This window comes from Bolinopsis microptera, chromosome 6, assembly GCF_026151205.1.
Source record: "Bolinopsis microptera isolate Bmic1 chromosome 6, MBARI_Bmic_1.0, whole genome shotgun sequence".
In the NCBI taxonomy this organism is placed as follows: Eukaryota; Metazoa; Ctenophora; class Tentaculata; order Lobata; family Bolinopsidae; genus Bolinopsis; species Bolinopsis microptera.
Window position 1 is genome coordinate 8,231,180 of NC_087077.1, and position 16,169 is coordinate 8,247,348.

The 16,169-nt window shown below is 38.3% G+C and overlaps 3 protein-coding genes across 6 annotated transcripts in view; 1 reads left to right on the forward strand and 2 right to left on the reverse strand.

Moving 5' to 3' along the window:
• The window catches only part of LOC134816912 (mucin-2-like), a 765,431-nt gene that overhangs the window by 134,894 nt on the left and 614,368 nt on the right, over window positions 1-16,169 (forward strand). The window lies entirely within an intron of this gene.
• LOC134816928 (arginine kinase-like) overlaps window positions 1-16,169 on the reverse strand; it is a 92,602-nt gene that overhangs the window by 59,183 nt on the left and 17,250 nt on the right. The window lies entirely within an intron of this gene.
• Window positions 6,863-16,169, reverse strand: part of LOC134816919 (calcium-dependent protein kinase C-like) — a 53,978-nt gene continuing 44,671 nt past the window's right edge. For 2 of the 4 annotated variants that reach the window (XM_063825968.1, XM_063825967.1), the window contains 8 exons: window positions 13,460-13,570; window positions 12,106-12,279; window positions 10,543-10,697; window positions 10,263-10,401; window positions 9,899-10,087; window positions 9,649-9,789; window positions 9,383-9,531; window positions 6,863-7,513 (listed from right to left, as the gene is read on the reverse strand). In XM_063825968.1, the coding sequence (XP_063682038.1) occupies window positions 7,492-7,513; window positions 9,383-9,531; window positions 9,649-9,789; window positions 9,899-10,087; window positions 10,263-10,401; window positions 10,543-10,697; window positions 12,106-12,279; window positions 13,460-13,570 (1,080 nt within the window). In that variant the 3' untranslated portion in view covers window positions 6,863-7,491. Of the gene's footprint in view, window positions 7,514-8,817; window positions 8,935-9,382; window positions 9,532-9,648; window positions 9,790-9,898; window positions 10,088-10,262; window positions 10,402-10,542; window positions 10,698-12,105; window positions 12,280-13,459; window positions 13,571-16,169 lie in introns of all 4 variants that reach the window. The other 2 variants (XM_063825966.1, XM_063825965.1) reach the window with 2 other exon arrangements.

A 16,169-nucleotide genomic window follows, 5' to 3' on the forward strand; every position in this document is an offset into this window, starting at 1 on the left:
TTCATTATTGGCTTCTTCAGAGTTTTGTCGAGACTAAACCGAAAAAAAACAATCCTTAAATGAACTAAATTGCCCACATCTTGGTTCGCGATATTCTTTTATTAAAATTGCAACAACTCAATCAGTTTTCAAAACTTTTGCATAAAATTTTCGGAATTGACTAGAAATCGCATTTCGACCTTATTTTGAAAACGGATTTTTGATTTAGGCCTCAAAAAAAATTTGGCGGCCAAATTCCAATATTTTCTCACATCAAAAATCCGTTCTCAAAATAAGGTCTTGATTCACGATGTCAATCCTTCGCATCACGCCGAATTGTGGTTGCGAGAAGCATTTATATTGCCATTGGATGCGCGCGCGCGACCCAGTAGTGCATCGCGCTACAATAATGACTGCCAGTACCTCAATTTGAAAATGGGACAAAAATCAAACTTCCAGCACCTCAATCGTGTCATTTGGCATCTATTGTTGACTTACTAAAATGGGACAGAAATTGGAACAATATTATTTTGCAATTTTATTCAGGATTTTGACTACCAGTACCTCAACTTGGTTTCGTACCATCATCAATTAACTGACTAATTGGTTTCTGGGCAAAAACTTCATCCAATCTGTCAAATTTGTGTTCAGAAAATTTCATATTTGAAAACGGGACAGGATTTTGAAAATTCAACTTTTCGTTTTGTTAAGCTTTCGTTGTTAAGCTTTTCTTTCGTTGTTAAGCTTTTCTGATAGTGGGCTTCCTCCGACCGAAATCAAACTTTCAGCACCTCAATCGTGTCATTTGGCATCTATATGTGACTTACTAATTGGTTGCGGGTTTGATTCACGATGTCAATCCTTCGCAGCTCGGTGAGGCACAGTGGTGCATCTCGCCGATCTACCGAAGGTTGCGAGAAGCATTATTTGATGCGCGCGCGACCCAGTAGTGCATCGCGCTACAAGTTGCGGGTGAAAAAATCAGTCAAAACTGTAAAATGTCGGTCCTGGAAATTTCATCTTCAAAAACTGAAAATGGGACAGAGATTGGAACAATATGATTTTGCAATTTTATTCGGGATTTTGACTACCAGTATGCAGTACCTCAATTTGGTTTCATACCATCTTCAATTAACTGTTAACTGACTAATTGGTTTCTGGGCAAATGTTTCATCCAATCTGTCAAATTTGTGTTCAGAAAATTTCATATTTGAAAATGGGACAGGAATTTGAAAATAAAACTTTTCGTTTTGTTAAGCTTTCTGGTTTGGGCTTCTTCCGACCGAAATCAAACTTCCAGCACCTCAATCGTGTCATTTGGCATCTATATGTGACTTACTAATTGGTTGCGGGTGAAAAAACAATCAAAACTGTAAAATTTCGGTCCTGGAAATTTCATCTTCAAAAACTGAAAATGGGACAGAGATTGGGACTAGGAACCGACCGGATTGGGGTTTTGGCTGCCGGACCGGATTCAGCCGGATTTGGATCTCAAATCCGGCAAGCCGGATTTTGCCGGACCGGAACCGGTGGTTTCAGAGTGAAATAAAAGGCAGCCGGATTTTGCCAGTTTTTGCCGGATGTTGCCGGAAAATTTCCTTCCTTTCCACGCCTAATCTTCATCGAGCACTTCTTGCAGCTTGCATAAGGGATCCCATTTTCTTCTGAGTAGAACAACCAGACGGACGATGTTTTAGATTTACTACTACTCGACTCGACTTAGGGCGGCTTCAACGTCCGAACAGATATAGTTTTTTTACAAATCTTCCTATCTACTACTAGACATTGCACTTAAACAAGCAGTACGTAGCAGACACAATGTAACACGAGTCACGACACTAGACGAGTAATAATCAGAAATGATATCTAATTGGCATATGCTGCCAGACCCCTGATTGAGCGCGTTTGTGCGAATTCCCTTTTTTTCATGCAAGTCTGAGTATCATTGGGTCACGTGACTTACAACCAGAGGTGCTTAATAAGGTTGTTCGCAAGCAGGCACTGTCTAGTACAGTACTAATCACCGTCTGGCGTCTAGATCTGAGTCACATGATTGCGGTAATGAGCTAATTAAGTAGCTACCCAGACCCTGAACACGTGAACTTCACATTTCGTATTTCATAATCAGAAGATTAAATACTGCCAATTTTGCGATTATAGCCGGGGGCTAGCCCAGGGAGGTGGCCCAAAATATTTTCCGGTTTTTTCTAAGTCCGCACCTACCCCTCGATACACTATTCTGGATTCTGGACTCAAGGTTTCCCCCGGTAATGCGATCTCGGAAGGCAGTCCTCCCCTTTGCAACACGAGCTCGGAAGCGGGAGCTCTCGATACAGGAGGTACGTCTCGAGAACGACTCGGACCGAAAACTTCTAAGTTAAAATTTTTCGAAGTTTTTCTGAAAACCACTTTTTTCCACGATTCAGGCTACCCTGTTCATTATTAGCCGAAAATATTTTTTCGGTTTTTCGAAGTCCGCACCTACCCCTCGATACACAATTCTGGACTCGAGGTTTCCCCTGGTAATGTGATCACGGAAGGCAGGCCTCTCCTTTGCAACACGAGCTCGGAAGCGGGAGCTCTCGATACAGGAGGTACGTCTCGACAACGACTCGGACCGAAAACTTCTAAGTTAAAATTTTTCGAAGTTTTTCTGAAAACCACTTTTTTCCACGATTCAGGCTACCCTGTTCATTATTAGCCGAAAATATTTTTTCGGTTTTTCGAAGTCCGCACCTACCCATCGATACACAATTCTGGACTCGAGGTTTCCCCCGGTAATGTGATCTTGGAAGGCAGGCCTCCCCTTTGCAACACGAGCTCGGAAGCGGGAGCTCTCGATACAGGAGGTACGTTTCGAGAACGACTCGGACCGAAAAACTTCTAAGTCAAAATTTTTCAAAGTTTTTCTGAAAACCACTTTTTTCCACGATTCAGGCTACCGGTACCCTGTTCATTATTAGCCGAAAATATTTTTTCGGTTTTTCGAAGTCCGCACCTACCCATCGATACACAATTCTGGACTCGAGGTTTCCCCCGGTAATGTGATCTTGGAAGGCAGGCCTCCCCTTTGCAACACGAGCTCGGAAGCGGGAGCTCTCGATACAGGAGGTACGTCTCGAGAACGACTCGGACCGAAAAACTTCTAAGTCAACATTTTTTAAAAGTTTTTCTGAAAACCACTTTTTTCCACGATTCAGGCTACCCTGTTCATTATTAGCCGAAAATATTTTTTTGATTTTTTTTTGGTAAAAAAAATCCGGCAAAAATCCGGCAAATTTTTTTCCAGCCGGAGCCGGAGCCGGAACCGGATTTTGAAGCCGGATATCCGGCCGGAACCGGATTCAGCCGGATTTCCGGTCGGTTCCTAATTGGGACAATATGATTTTGCAATTTTATTCGGGATTTCGACTCCCAGTACCTCAATTTGGTTTCATACCATCATCAATTAACCGACTAATTGGTTTATGGGCAAAAATTTCATCCAATCTGTCAAATTTGTGTTCAGAAAATTTCATATTTGAAAATGGGACAGGATTTTGAAAATAGAACTTTTCGTTTTGTTAAGCTTTCTGCTGTGGGCTTCATCCAACCGTAATCAAACTTCCAGCACCTCAATCGTGTCATTTGGCATCTATATGTGACTTACTTATTGGTTGCGGGTGAAAAAATCAGTCATAACTGTAAAATTTCGGTCCTGGAAATTTCATCTTCAAAAACTGAAAATGGGACAGAGAGTGGGACAATATAATTTTGCAAATTTTATTCGGGATTTCGACTCCCAGTACCTCAATGTGGTTTCATACCATCTTCAATTAACTGACTAATTGGTTTCTGGGCAAAAATATTATCCAATCTGTCAAGATTGTAGTCAGAAAATTTCATATTTGAAAATGGGACAGGATTTTGAAAATACAACTTTTCGTTTTGTTAAGCTTTCTGGTTTGGGCTTCTTCCGACCGAAATCAAACTTCCAGCACCTCAATCGTGTCATTTGGCATCTATATGTGACTTACTAATTGGTTGCGGGTGAAAAAACAATCAAAACTGTAAAATTTCGGTCCTGGAAATTTCATCTTCAAAAACTGAAAATGGGACAGAGATTGGGACAATATGATTTTGCAATTTTATTCGGGATTTCGACTCCCAGTACCTCAATTTGGTTTCATACCATCATCAATTAACCGACTAATTGGTTTCTGGGCAAAAATTTCATCCAATCTGTCAAATTTGTGTTCAGAAAATTTCATATTTGAAAATGGGACAGGATTTTGAAAATACAACTTTTCGTTTTGTTAAGCTTTCTGATGTGGGCTTCCTCCGACCGAAATCCAACTTCCAGCACCTCAATCGTGTCATTTGGCATCTATATGTGACTTAATTATTGGTTGCGGGTGAAAAAAAAAACAGTCAAAACTGTAAAATTTCGGTCCTGGAAATTTCAACTTCAAAATCTGAAAATAGGACAGAGATTTTGACAATATAATTTTGCAATTTTATTCGGGATTTTGACTCCCAGTACCTCAATTTGGTTTCATACCATCTAAATTAACTGACTAATTGGTTTCTGGGCAAATTTTTCATCCAATCTGTCAAATTTGTGTTCAGAAAATTTCATATTTGAAAATGGGACAGGATTTTGAAAATACAACTTTTCGTTTTGTTAAGCTTTCTGCTGTGGGCTTCATCCAAACGTAATCAAACTTCCAGCACCTCAATCGTGTCATTTGGCATCTATATGTGACTTACTAATTGGTTGCGGGTGAAAAAATCAGTCATAACTGTAAAATTTCGGTCCTGGAAATTTCATCTTCAAAAACTGAAAATGGGACAGAGAGTGGGACAATATAATTTTGCAAATTTTATTCGGGATTTCGACTCCCAGTACCTCAATTTGGTTTCATACCATCTTCAATTAACTGACTAATGGGTTTCTGGGCAAAAATATTATCCAATCTGTCAAGATTGTAGTCAGAAAATTTCATATTTGAAAATGGGACAGGATTTTGAAAATACAACTTTTCGTTTTGTTAAGCTTTCTGCTGTGGGCTTCATCCAACCGAAATCAAACTTCCAGCACCTCAATCGTGTCATTTGGCATCTATATGTGACTTACTTATTGGTTGCGGGTGAAAAAACAGTCAAAACTGTAAAATTTCGGTCCTGGAAATTTCATCTTCAAAAACTGAAAATGGGACAGATAGTGGGACAATATAATTTTGCAATTTTATCCGGGATTTTGACTCCCAGTACCTCAATTTGGTTTCATGCCATCTTCAATTAACTGACTAATTGGTTTCTGGGCAAAAACTTTATCCAATCTGTCAAATTTGTGTTCAGAAAATTTCATATTTGAAAATGGGACAGGATTTTGAAAATACAACTTTTCGTTTTGTTAAGCTTTCTGATGTGGGTTTCCTCCGACCGCAATCAAACTTCCAGCACCTCAATCGTGTCATTTGGCATCTATAATTGACTTACTAATTGGTTGCGGATGGAAAAATCAGTCATAACTGTAAAATGTTGTTCCTGGAAATTTCATCTTCAAAAACTGAAAATGGGACAGAGATTGGGACAATATGATTTTGCAATTTTATTCGGGATTTCGACTCCCAGTACCTCAATTTGGTTTCATACCATCATCAATTAACCGACTAATTGGTTTCTGGGCAAAAATTTCATCCAATCTGTCAAGATTGTAGTCAGAAAATTTCATATTTGAAAATGGGACAGGATTTTGAAAATACAACTTTTCGTTTTGTTAAGCTTTCTGCTGTGGGCTTCCTCCGACCGCAATCAAACTTCCAGCACCTCAATCGTGTCATTTGACATCTATAGTTGATTTACTAATTGGTTGCGGGTGAAAAAAAAAAACAGTCAAAACTGTAAAATTTCGGTCCTGGAAATTTCATCTTCAAAAACTGAAAATGGGACAGAGATTGGGACAAGATGATTTTGCAATTTTATTCGGGATTTTGACTTGCAGTACCTCAATTTGGTTTCATACCTTCATCAATTAACTGACTAATTGGTTTCGGCGTAAAAGGTTCATCCAATCTGTCGAATTTGTGTTCAGAAATTTTCATATAATTTGAAAATTGGACAGAAATTGGAAAATTGTTTTTTTACAAAACTGTAAAATTTCGGTCCTGAAAATTTCATCTTCAAGAAGATTCGAAACATTAATTTTCTGTACACGTCTACAATTTTCTAGTACCCGCAGGATACCCCGTGTTAACAAAAGGAGACTAAATATTTCTTAAAGTTAATCTGTAGCAGCAAAAACAACTCGAATCTGTTATACAGACAAAGGATTGAATTTCATCCCTTTAAAGATAATTTCCAATTGTAAATCAAAGTAGATCTTCAAATTCAACCAAGAAAGTATCAGTTATTTGAATGACAGAAAAGCATTAAATGTGCGCAACATTCCTTGATGTTAAAGTTATCCGATAATCTTTAACCTTCTACCTCGTCAATAAATATATATCAATTTGAATTATAACTAACTATAAATATATCATAAGCTAAACGAAAAGCTAAAAATTGTTTACGCAAATTGTACAGCAGTTTCCGAGGTCCGGCGTCTCCCTTGATTATGATTGATAAACCAACCATTTCCATTCCGTCTCTAATGATGTCTCTATTCTCTACACACAACTCCTCCATCATACATGTTCAATGATAACAAAACTCAAGTAATAATTCACGAAATTTTACACTAATAATCAGAAATGATACTAATCTATTTTTGTAAAAGCGACCAGATGAAAAAATCTCAGAAATAAAGTCTGGCAGATCTCTCTTAGTCAGATTTAACCAAAAGTTAGAGCATTCTTTGTGATGAAAGCAGAAAATAAGCTCTGCCATTTCAAAACAAATAAAGTAGTAATTCAAACTTAAACAATGCAAATTATAAAACTGAAATGTTCGATTTCTAAATTATGTATACGCTGAAAACTTCGCTAAGTAGTAAGTATGATTATGTTAACCAAATAAGAATGCACTTTAAAAATTCAGCGATATTTACTACTCAATTATACATGCTGTCCTCAAATTTATCTAGAAATACCCGCCAAATTTTAAGTCGAAGAAGTCAAAGAACAAACTATGATTCTAGTTATATCGAAATTGATTATTATCAATTAACTAGTAGATTAATGAGCTGGCTACATTACCCGTAGTAGTATGATAAGAGAAAATCCTCCTGATAATGAAAATAAGTTTGGCACGACTTTTAAGTTTCGCGATGATGCTTGGCAGATTAATTTGACTTCGTGGATTCGTGCATTAACGTTAAATTAAGAAGTCGTGCCAAACAAAATGATGCTCATCCGAATTTCGCATTAAGCTGTCCTATACGCAGGACACTTTAGATAGTATCGATAATAAAAGAAGGAAACCGAAAACATTTCTCTCACATAGGTACGCTAAAAACTACAGTAAAAATAGACAACCAAGTGGCCACAACTAATATCGGTGTATGATATGGGCAAATCTTATCCGGCTTCTTTAGCTGGCGTGATCTCCAAACCTGAAATGGAAAATGTCTTACAGGGATGTTAATTAATGATTTAATTATATTTCTTTGGTGCTTTAATCTGATGGGATATCATATTTTCTCCCAAAAGTTCTAGCATTTTTATATATATATGTATATATGAACACTGCTGACGTCAAGGTGGATGTCACATATTCAAGACTAACGTCTACAGGCTATAAGCTACTAAGTGGGGGAAATCACCACCGAATCCAGCCAAACCAAACCTAGAATTATAATCTAGCAGTCAGTTTGAGAACGTATTACCTGTGTGAGGGGTAGCCAAGTTTTGCAAAGATATGCTGCAGTTCTCGTTTAGTTCTACATGACAAATTCAAGTTGGAGAGGCCGTTTTCACGAACAGAACACAAGTGCGGTTGTAAAGCCCAGATATCTAACGCAAGAAAAGTGTTGGTGCAGGAGTAAAGAGCTCCGGTAAAAACCATTTCACCTTGCTACATCACAGAACACTCTCGTGTGGCAATACATTCGTCAAAGAAAGCTGCAGGAGACAGTGGCACGCTGGGGTCAGCGTAAAAGTATTCTGGTTCTTCGTTGAAGAAGACGGAGTTAAATGTAGTCAGTTTTACCATTCTCCTCATCCTGTTACTAGATTCCAGATGTTAGAGAGCTTCACACTTCAAACGCACACACGCACACAGTTTCAGTATTAGTTCAACCGGCCAATTTTCATTGTATGAACTTAATGTGGACTTTTTAAATGGTGGATATCCGTCAGTGTCTAAGTGTAATCATATGCATAGCTTTATACCAGTAATATATGATTCCACTCCGTACCCTTACACTATCAACAGTTATGTAATCATTTAAGATTACAACATTGATTTTATAACGTTTGATTGATACAAATGAGAAAATGATCATAAAGCCTAGTATGATACCAGGTCAGTGTTTGTATCTAACATTTATGAACTGTTTTGAGAAAGGGAAAGAACAATGAAGATGTTTTAACTGAAAGTTTAAGGACCCAACGTTTAAGGACCCAAGATACCCAGTCGAGAAATGTTCCCAACGATATATAACACGGACGATATTATTCAAGCTGGTATTTAAGGGAGTAGGGACGCATAATCTATGCCCAAAATGTCAAAGATAGAGTAATCATGTTGTCATTTAAATGGCTATCTGCTTCACGGGGCGTTATCTGATTTCAAATAATATCACGTGTCTGCCTAATGAAAGATCCTTTAATCATTGAAAAAATCGAATGAGTAATCATGGTTTTTGCGTGCTTCAAATCTCATTCCCAAGGCGTATTATATCCCCTCAGTTCTTACAGCATCTTCCACATGGTCTGAGTAAAGGATTTCCTAAAACTGGCACGGTCAGGCGGAGATTGAGAGTCAGAATCGAAATCATCGTCATCAGAATAATATGTGGGTTCTGCACCCAGCCTGTCAGTGCGTCGGAGATAAGAAATATGACTTTCAGTGATTTTTACAAATCGGTAATGTTTTTATAATATATCCAAAACAGTCTATGTTGACGTTCTATTAGTTTTTGCTAGTCCTTAATTAGCTCTGGACTAAAATTAACTAGGCCTGCCCTTAATTTTATTCAGGTGTGAACTTGATTAAACCCAAATAGATAAATCAAACAAAGAGCGTTTCAGCAACATTTAGTCTATTTTGATTGCTAAATCTCAAACACAAGGAATTATTTTACCCGGCAGTAGATAAATGTAAATTTCCATATTTAAATTGTCCATTGATTACCATTGTCGCCCCAGACCGAACTACACTGTGGACTTGACATTTATAAATGAGGACCAATTATTAAACACTGAATGGAGAAAAATAAACATCATTAGATGTACGAATAACATCTTCAACCCCCGCATACCTTCGTAAGAACTCTTCTTCGTTGAAGTAAGAGAATCCAGCAAATTCGGACTGGTTAATCTTCTTAATGAAGTTCGCATCACAAGGCGTAAGAGCCACCTTCTCGTGGGTGAACTCAGAGTCAAAGTTATTAGTAGATTTCTTGTTTTTCTGAAATAGGTTAACTTCTTTAGTATCTGAACAATTTTGTGACGGTGTTAATATAAAATTACTTGTGGGTAAATACTGAAGAACTTCATCGGGAATATCAAGTATCACGTGACTTACAATCCTAGGCTTAAAAGGTGGTTTCACTTCTCTCCTCTCCAGGGCTCCCCAATCTATTGGCCTGAAGAAGGGGTGGTTCCTGATGTCAGACTCTCCTGAGGGACCACATCCTAACCTGGTCTCTGGATTCCTCGTCAGGAACTGTAATTATTCATCGTAAAAACAGATCAAGAATTTAGAGTGGTCACAATGGGACAACGAGAGACACGAGAGATCCTGTAAAATGTAAGAAAAATGTAATGGCAGTTACCCCTTGAATGATTAAGCTAGCATCCTTGGACAAAGACTTGGGGTAACTGACGGAACTCTCAACGATACAAGCGAAGAGAGAGTCCTCATCCTCTCCATCAAATGGTGGAATACCACACAACATCTCGTATAGGAGAACTCCAAGGGCCCACCAGTCCACCGAGAAACTGTACGGATTGTATGCTATGATCTGGAAGGAGAACGGGCTGTTAGATTGAGAATTGAGAAATTTGAAAAAAAAACTGGCAAGAGCAGGTCATAACTTATATCAGAAATCAGAATTGTAAATATAGCAATTTAATGTCAGACATTTTAGTGATAACTTTCTGGATGAAAAGAAGATGATAAAATAGAAACGAATTTACCTCAGGAGCAATGTAATCGGGTGTACCGCAGAATGTTCTTGTAGTTCTGCCTTCAAACATCTCGTCTTTACACATTCCGAAATCGGTGATCTTAATGTGACCATCACAATCCAACATAACATTGTCCAATTTCAAATCTCTGCAAAATTAATAATTGTCACGTTTCACATTGCAGCACTTTTCGAAACATTTTTCGAAAATGTACAAATGAGGGAGAAACGTTTCCAGTAGCTCTGTTTAGGACCAGCGCTCTACTGAAGATCACTATGTATTTATTTACCTGTATACAACACCATTTTTGTGCAGATAGAGTAGACCAACGACAATCTCTGCCGCGTAAAAACAGGCCTGAGTTTCTTTAAACTTCCCAACTTGCTGGATCTGGTACATAAGATCGCCTCCGTTAATGTACTCCATCACGAAATACAGTCTGTCCTGAAAACATCACGCATCATACAATGCAGTCTGTTATATTAAAAAAAGCAATTGATTAAAACGCTCAAGTAGTCGACGTCTAGCTTGTAATGATCGATATATATATTCGTCCGTCCAGCGCGCGTAAAAATTTGCAAATACGCGCGCTTTTTCTGCGTTAAGATATTATAAAATTTTCACTCGCGCGTTACGACCGGTCGATGAGTAGTTTGCTCCACAGTAGATGTTTTCTTTTCAGAATTGTAAGCGAATGTCGCCCCAGTTCAGGTACAAAATAGCGCAAAAGTTAGGTCCGTGCGCAAATGTTACAATTTCGCCAGAACACATCTCACCTGCAGTCTGAGGAGATTTTGGCGGTGATAAGAAATTTTCGGCAGCCAAATATTGAACAGATAAATTTTCATAGTCCAGGCAAGGAATTTACCGACATCAAATATGAGTAATCAAATATTATATAGTGATCAAATATGAGTAATTAGATCTCTGCAATACATTGTCACAGTTTGGATGAAAAATAGTACTTGAGACCGAATTCGAACCCGGACCTTTTCCATGCGAGGCAATAATGTTAGCATTAGGGCGACATTTGCTTACAATACCGAGAAATTTAAAACCGGGCGACATTCTTGCAACTTCGCTTACAATTTTGCACACTACCTTTTGCTCCACTGAAGGTGTCAGAGGGTGTTTTCTCAAATTTGTGGCGGATGTGAATTTTGCCCCATCATGTAATTTGCCTATTATTGAGGTTTTGCCAGTATTACTCCACGTCATTCTAATTTATTCTGATTTGATCTATTAAAAGCTATGATTAAAATCAATTATCGAGAATTGAGCAATTAATTGGTTCAGATATACAGATATAAGGATATAGCGTGTCACAGCCCACAAATGGGGGCAGGGAATGGGGGCGTGCCACAAATACAAAGAATACATCGCCTCTGAGCATCTCATATTTTTCCGTACGATTTATAGATACCATATTATGTCTTAGTAAACACAATGGGCTAGCAATCATACCATGAATAAAAGCACGATGTCTGTTAACCACACCAGAATAGTGAAAGTAGACGAGACTGTTCGATTAGGCCTAAATGATCAAAATTTATTATCTTCCGCAACGTCAAAATTATCAAGCTGATGAAGCTGTTTAAGGATAGGAATAGACGAGAAGTTATTCCTCTTTGTCTAAAGTAGGTTGGTCTGAGTAAGGTCTATAGAAATTGTTTGACATGTGGTCAGTGTAAACCATCCCAGTGACCTTCCGGACAAAAGTCTTCTACACAGCCGTACTGAATGATCATCATAATTGCTGTTAATTTAACAAGAACTAAATGCTAAAACCATATCTACGACTCCGGCTATAAGAAAGTATGTGGTAAACATTACTAACAACGAGATAACATACCGGGGTCTGGAAGCAGGAATGAAGGAATGCACAGAATGGGGGTCTGTTTCCCATTGCCAACACACGTTTCTCAGTCATCGTACACTCCACGTCATCATCTTGCACTATCACGTCTTTCTTCAGAATCTTTATAGCGTAGACTTCATCTTTACCCTTCAGCTCTGCCAGCATAACCTGGTAAGATGTACAACATTTGCTCACTTTTGTAAACTACGTAAAACGCGTGTGTGTTTAATTAGATGTACAGTATTTTGTTATGGCTTGTTGCCAAGAATACAATCCAGTGAGTAACTTATTTTGGCATGTTTGAGTAGTGTGAAGTTTCTTTCTGGTCGGAAGTTTCTAGAAATTTACAATAATAGCTCCTCATGGACTTCTCAGGGCCGAGCAGTATGAATTTAACATCGTAACAAAAAGTTAGTGAGGCTTCGGGAAGCCCTAATTTTTTAATAGTCTACTTACAACATACCCGCTTATAATTATAATCGATTGCAATAAAATGCAGCGTCCAAACCCAGGATACATAACATGAAGAATTTGTTGTAACTTATATGAAAAGCATTAATAGTATATATTATTATCATTATAGTTTTAAGCATTCATCTACCTTAACAATAGTTTTACACGTTATGGAAGTGATATTGGCAAGGCTAGAATGTTTACTAGATAATGAAGCCCACTTGAGGTAAACTCGAACTAGAGTCCAGGCAGCGCACTTAAGTTCGACAGAGTCGAACTTCAGAGCGTGTCGAACTTTAGAACGTGTCGAACTTTAATACGTTTCGAACTTAAATACGTGTAGTGTAGAGTGTACCACTCAAAATAGGCAGGGCGAACAGCTGTAGTCACGGGGGTATTATCATAACAAATAAAGCACTAAAATTTTATCATCCAACGTGCTCATGACGATAAATACTCTCACAACAATGGAACGTCAAGCTATTTTTAGCTCACGATCGCCAAGAAGAAAGAGATTTAATCGAAATACTGCATATAATGTCTGAGGGCAGTCGTTTCAATCTATAAATAAACAGTGCTTCAATCGAACAGTTACCTTCAGAATTATATATTTTGTAAAATAACTTGGAGCAATATTTCGAGTCGACACAGATTTTAAATTTCTGTAATTCTAACTTTCACAATTATGATTCTATCTGAAATAGCTTCGCTTAACTTTATCAGATTAAGTATAATACATGAGTTTAAACTGTCCTCTAAAAATAACATATCAACCCTAAAACATGTGATACTAAGCAGTAACTTTTGAAAATAGTTTAAATAACGGTTTAAAAACCAACTTTAAAACTAAAAGAGAAAGGCCTCGAATCAACAATAATATAATTTCATATCAAACCTTGCCAAAAGATCCTTTTCCCAGGACTTTGAGGAAAGTAAAGCTATCCTTAGTATACTTGCTCTGAGATATCCTTTGTTCAAACGTATCTGTGCTGCCAATATTTGCTTTCTGTAGGAAGGTAAGAGGTGTTAGTACAATACCAGGACTGTAAGCACTGTAAGCACTGTAAGCACACTGTAATTATATAATATGTAGCTGCATGTATCTGATCTTGATAGAATCAAGTCAAATATTCTGCTTTGAAGACAACACGTAGTTATTTGTGCATGTTTGTGCATGTTTGTGCATGTTAGTAGAACGTGCTGACATTGATCATGCAGACACGGTTCAGCGTACAATAGAATAGTTAGAATAGTAATTAGAATACGGGCACAGCTCACCCATCTTGGCATCTTACTCCCAATTAATAATGTACGATGACTAAATATCGTGCTTCTTTTTTGATTATTTGCAAGACGTTGGTAGAAACTTAATTACACATTAAGTAAGTTATTGAGTTTAATTATTATGATCAAGCCGCTTGCAAAATGATCAAATATCTTTAGGTATACGTTGGAATCTGTACTTAGCTTGTCTTCTCCAAACAGAATTTATTAACTCTGCACAATACCATCTATAAAACATTTCACTCAATACCAGAATCACACCACATATTATAATCTACAGTCTACACCAGATCCATAAAGACATACACCCCACACAAGATTTGCAGAATACATGCAAATCGTTTAACTGGATACTTGCCCACAACACGGAGCCCGTGTTCATTACCAGCACAGTGTTCCCATTGCATAACAAGGAGATTCTACAGGACCCCAACTTTCAGGATACCCGGGACATTGTTCACATACCCGGGACATTGTTCACAATGTGAACTGCCTACCCACTCTTGGGGAACAGAACTCCACAAGTTTTGTTCCCCTGATTAGCATCAAGGTGCACAGTGCGGTAATCACGCACAGTGCCGTAATCAGGCACAGAGCTTAACAAGTGCACTCTAAAAAAACTTACTTCGGTTGTAGCTAGGAATGTTTGAGTACACAATCCTGTCATTAACTGGAATTTCAGTAGCCCCCCCCCCCCCCCCCCCCCCCCCTTTTTAGATTAGGCTGATCATGGTGGAACTGGTTTTATGATGCTGGTAAAGTGATCATTATTATAGTGACGACACTGTCATGGTCTTTCTATTTGGTGAGTGAGTTACTGGTGAGTTTAACCGATGGTGGTAGTGCATCATCGCCCTAGTTACTTCAGTTAGTACACCGTTACTTCCGTACTTATCCACAAAAGCCGAAAGTAGTCTGTGCACGCTGCAGACGGATAAATGCTACCCAACCTGAACTGATCTCCGTAGTTTACTACCTAAGCAGATATTTAGAGGAACTCTAAATACCCCAGAGTTTACTCTAAATACCCCAGAGTTTACTCTAAATACCCCAGAGTTTACTCTAAATACCCCAGAGTTTACTCTAAATACTCCAGAGTTTACTCTAAATACCCCAGAGTTTACTCTAAATACCCCAGAGTTTACTCTAAATACTTCAGAGTTTACTCTAAATACCCCAGAGTTTACTCTAAATACCCCAGAGTTTACTCTAAATACTCTTAAAGTTTACTCTTAATATCTAATGAATCATTATCTTGATGTTCCACAATTATACTTCCAGTAGCTTTGTGTGTCCCTGGCAAAGCTCCCATTATACCACAATACCATAACTACCATAGCATATTATTTACTTCAGCTCATTATATCTCATTATATCTAACAATCCCCCAATACAATTTGTATCCAACAACAATTGACATTGTACGAGATACGCCATGTGGAGTGTCTGTAAACATTGACTGGTAACTGGAACTAAAACTTACAACACATAATGGTGGTTATGAAGGTTCATTTTGAGATACACCTTTATTAGCAAAATGATCTAGACAATCAAAGTCTGTTGAATTTTATATTACGTGACTTGGCAGCCAGCCAAATATTAAATACACATAAATGCTGATTAGTGATACCCCGAGAGTGCAATTATTCGCTCTAATCGGATCTCTGGTGAGGTTAATTCTGATGTGTGTGTGTGTGTGTGTGTGTGTGTGTGTGTGTGTGTGTGTGTGTGTGTGTGTGTGTGTGTGTGTGTGTGTGTGTGTGTGTGTGTGTGTGTGTGTGTGTGTGTGTGTGTGTGTGTGTGTGTGTGTGTGTGTGTGTGTGTGTGTGTGTGTGTGTGTGTGTGTGTGTGTGTGTGTGTGTGTGTGTGTGTGTGTGTGTGTGTGTGTGTGTGTGTGTGTGTGTGTGTGTGTGTGTGTGTGTGTGTGTGTGTGTGTGTGTGTGTGTGTGTGTGTGTGTGTGTGTGTGTGTGTGTGTGTGTGTGTGTGTGTGTGTGTGTGTGTGTGTGTGTGTGTGTGTGTGTGTGTGTGTGTGTGTGTGTGTGTGTGTGTGTGTGTGTGTGTGTGTGTGTGTGTGTGTGACGTATTTACACACACCTCTCTTTCTGATAAAGGAGTGTGTATAACCAAGTTGTAAATCTTGTAATAGCGACAGAACATAAATAGTTAATTGGTAAATAAATATTTAATTAATTAAGTCCCAAGCTAGTCCCAGAACTAAATCTCACCCAGCGGTGAGTTGACTCGATCAAGTTCCCGATAACCTTGAAGCAACGCGGCATGGCCGCCCTGAAAACAACCAAAGCATAACTTTGTTATTTCT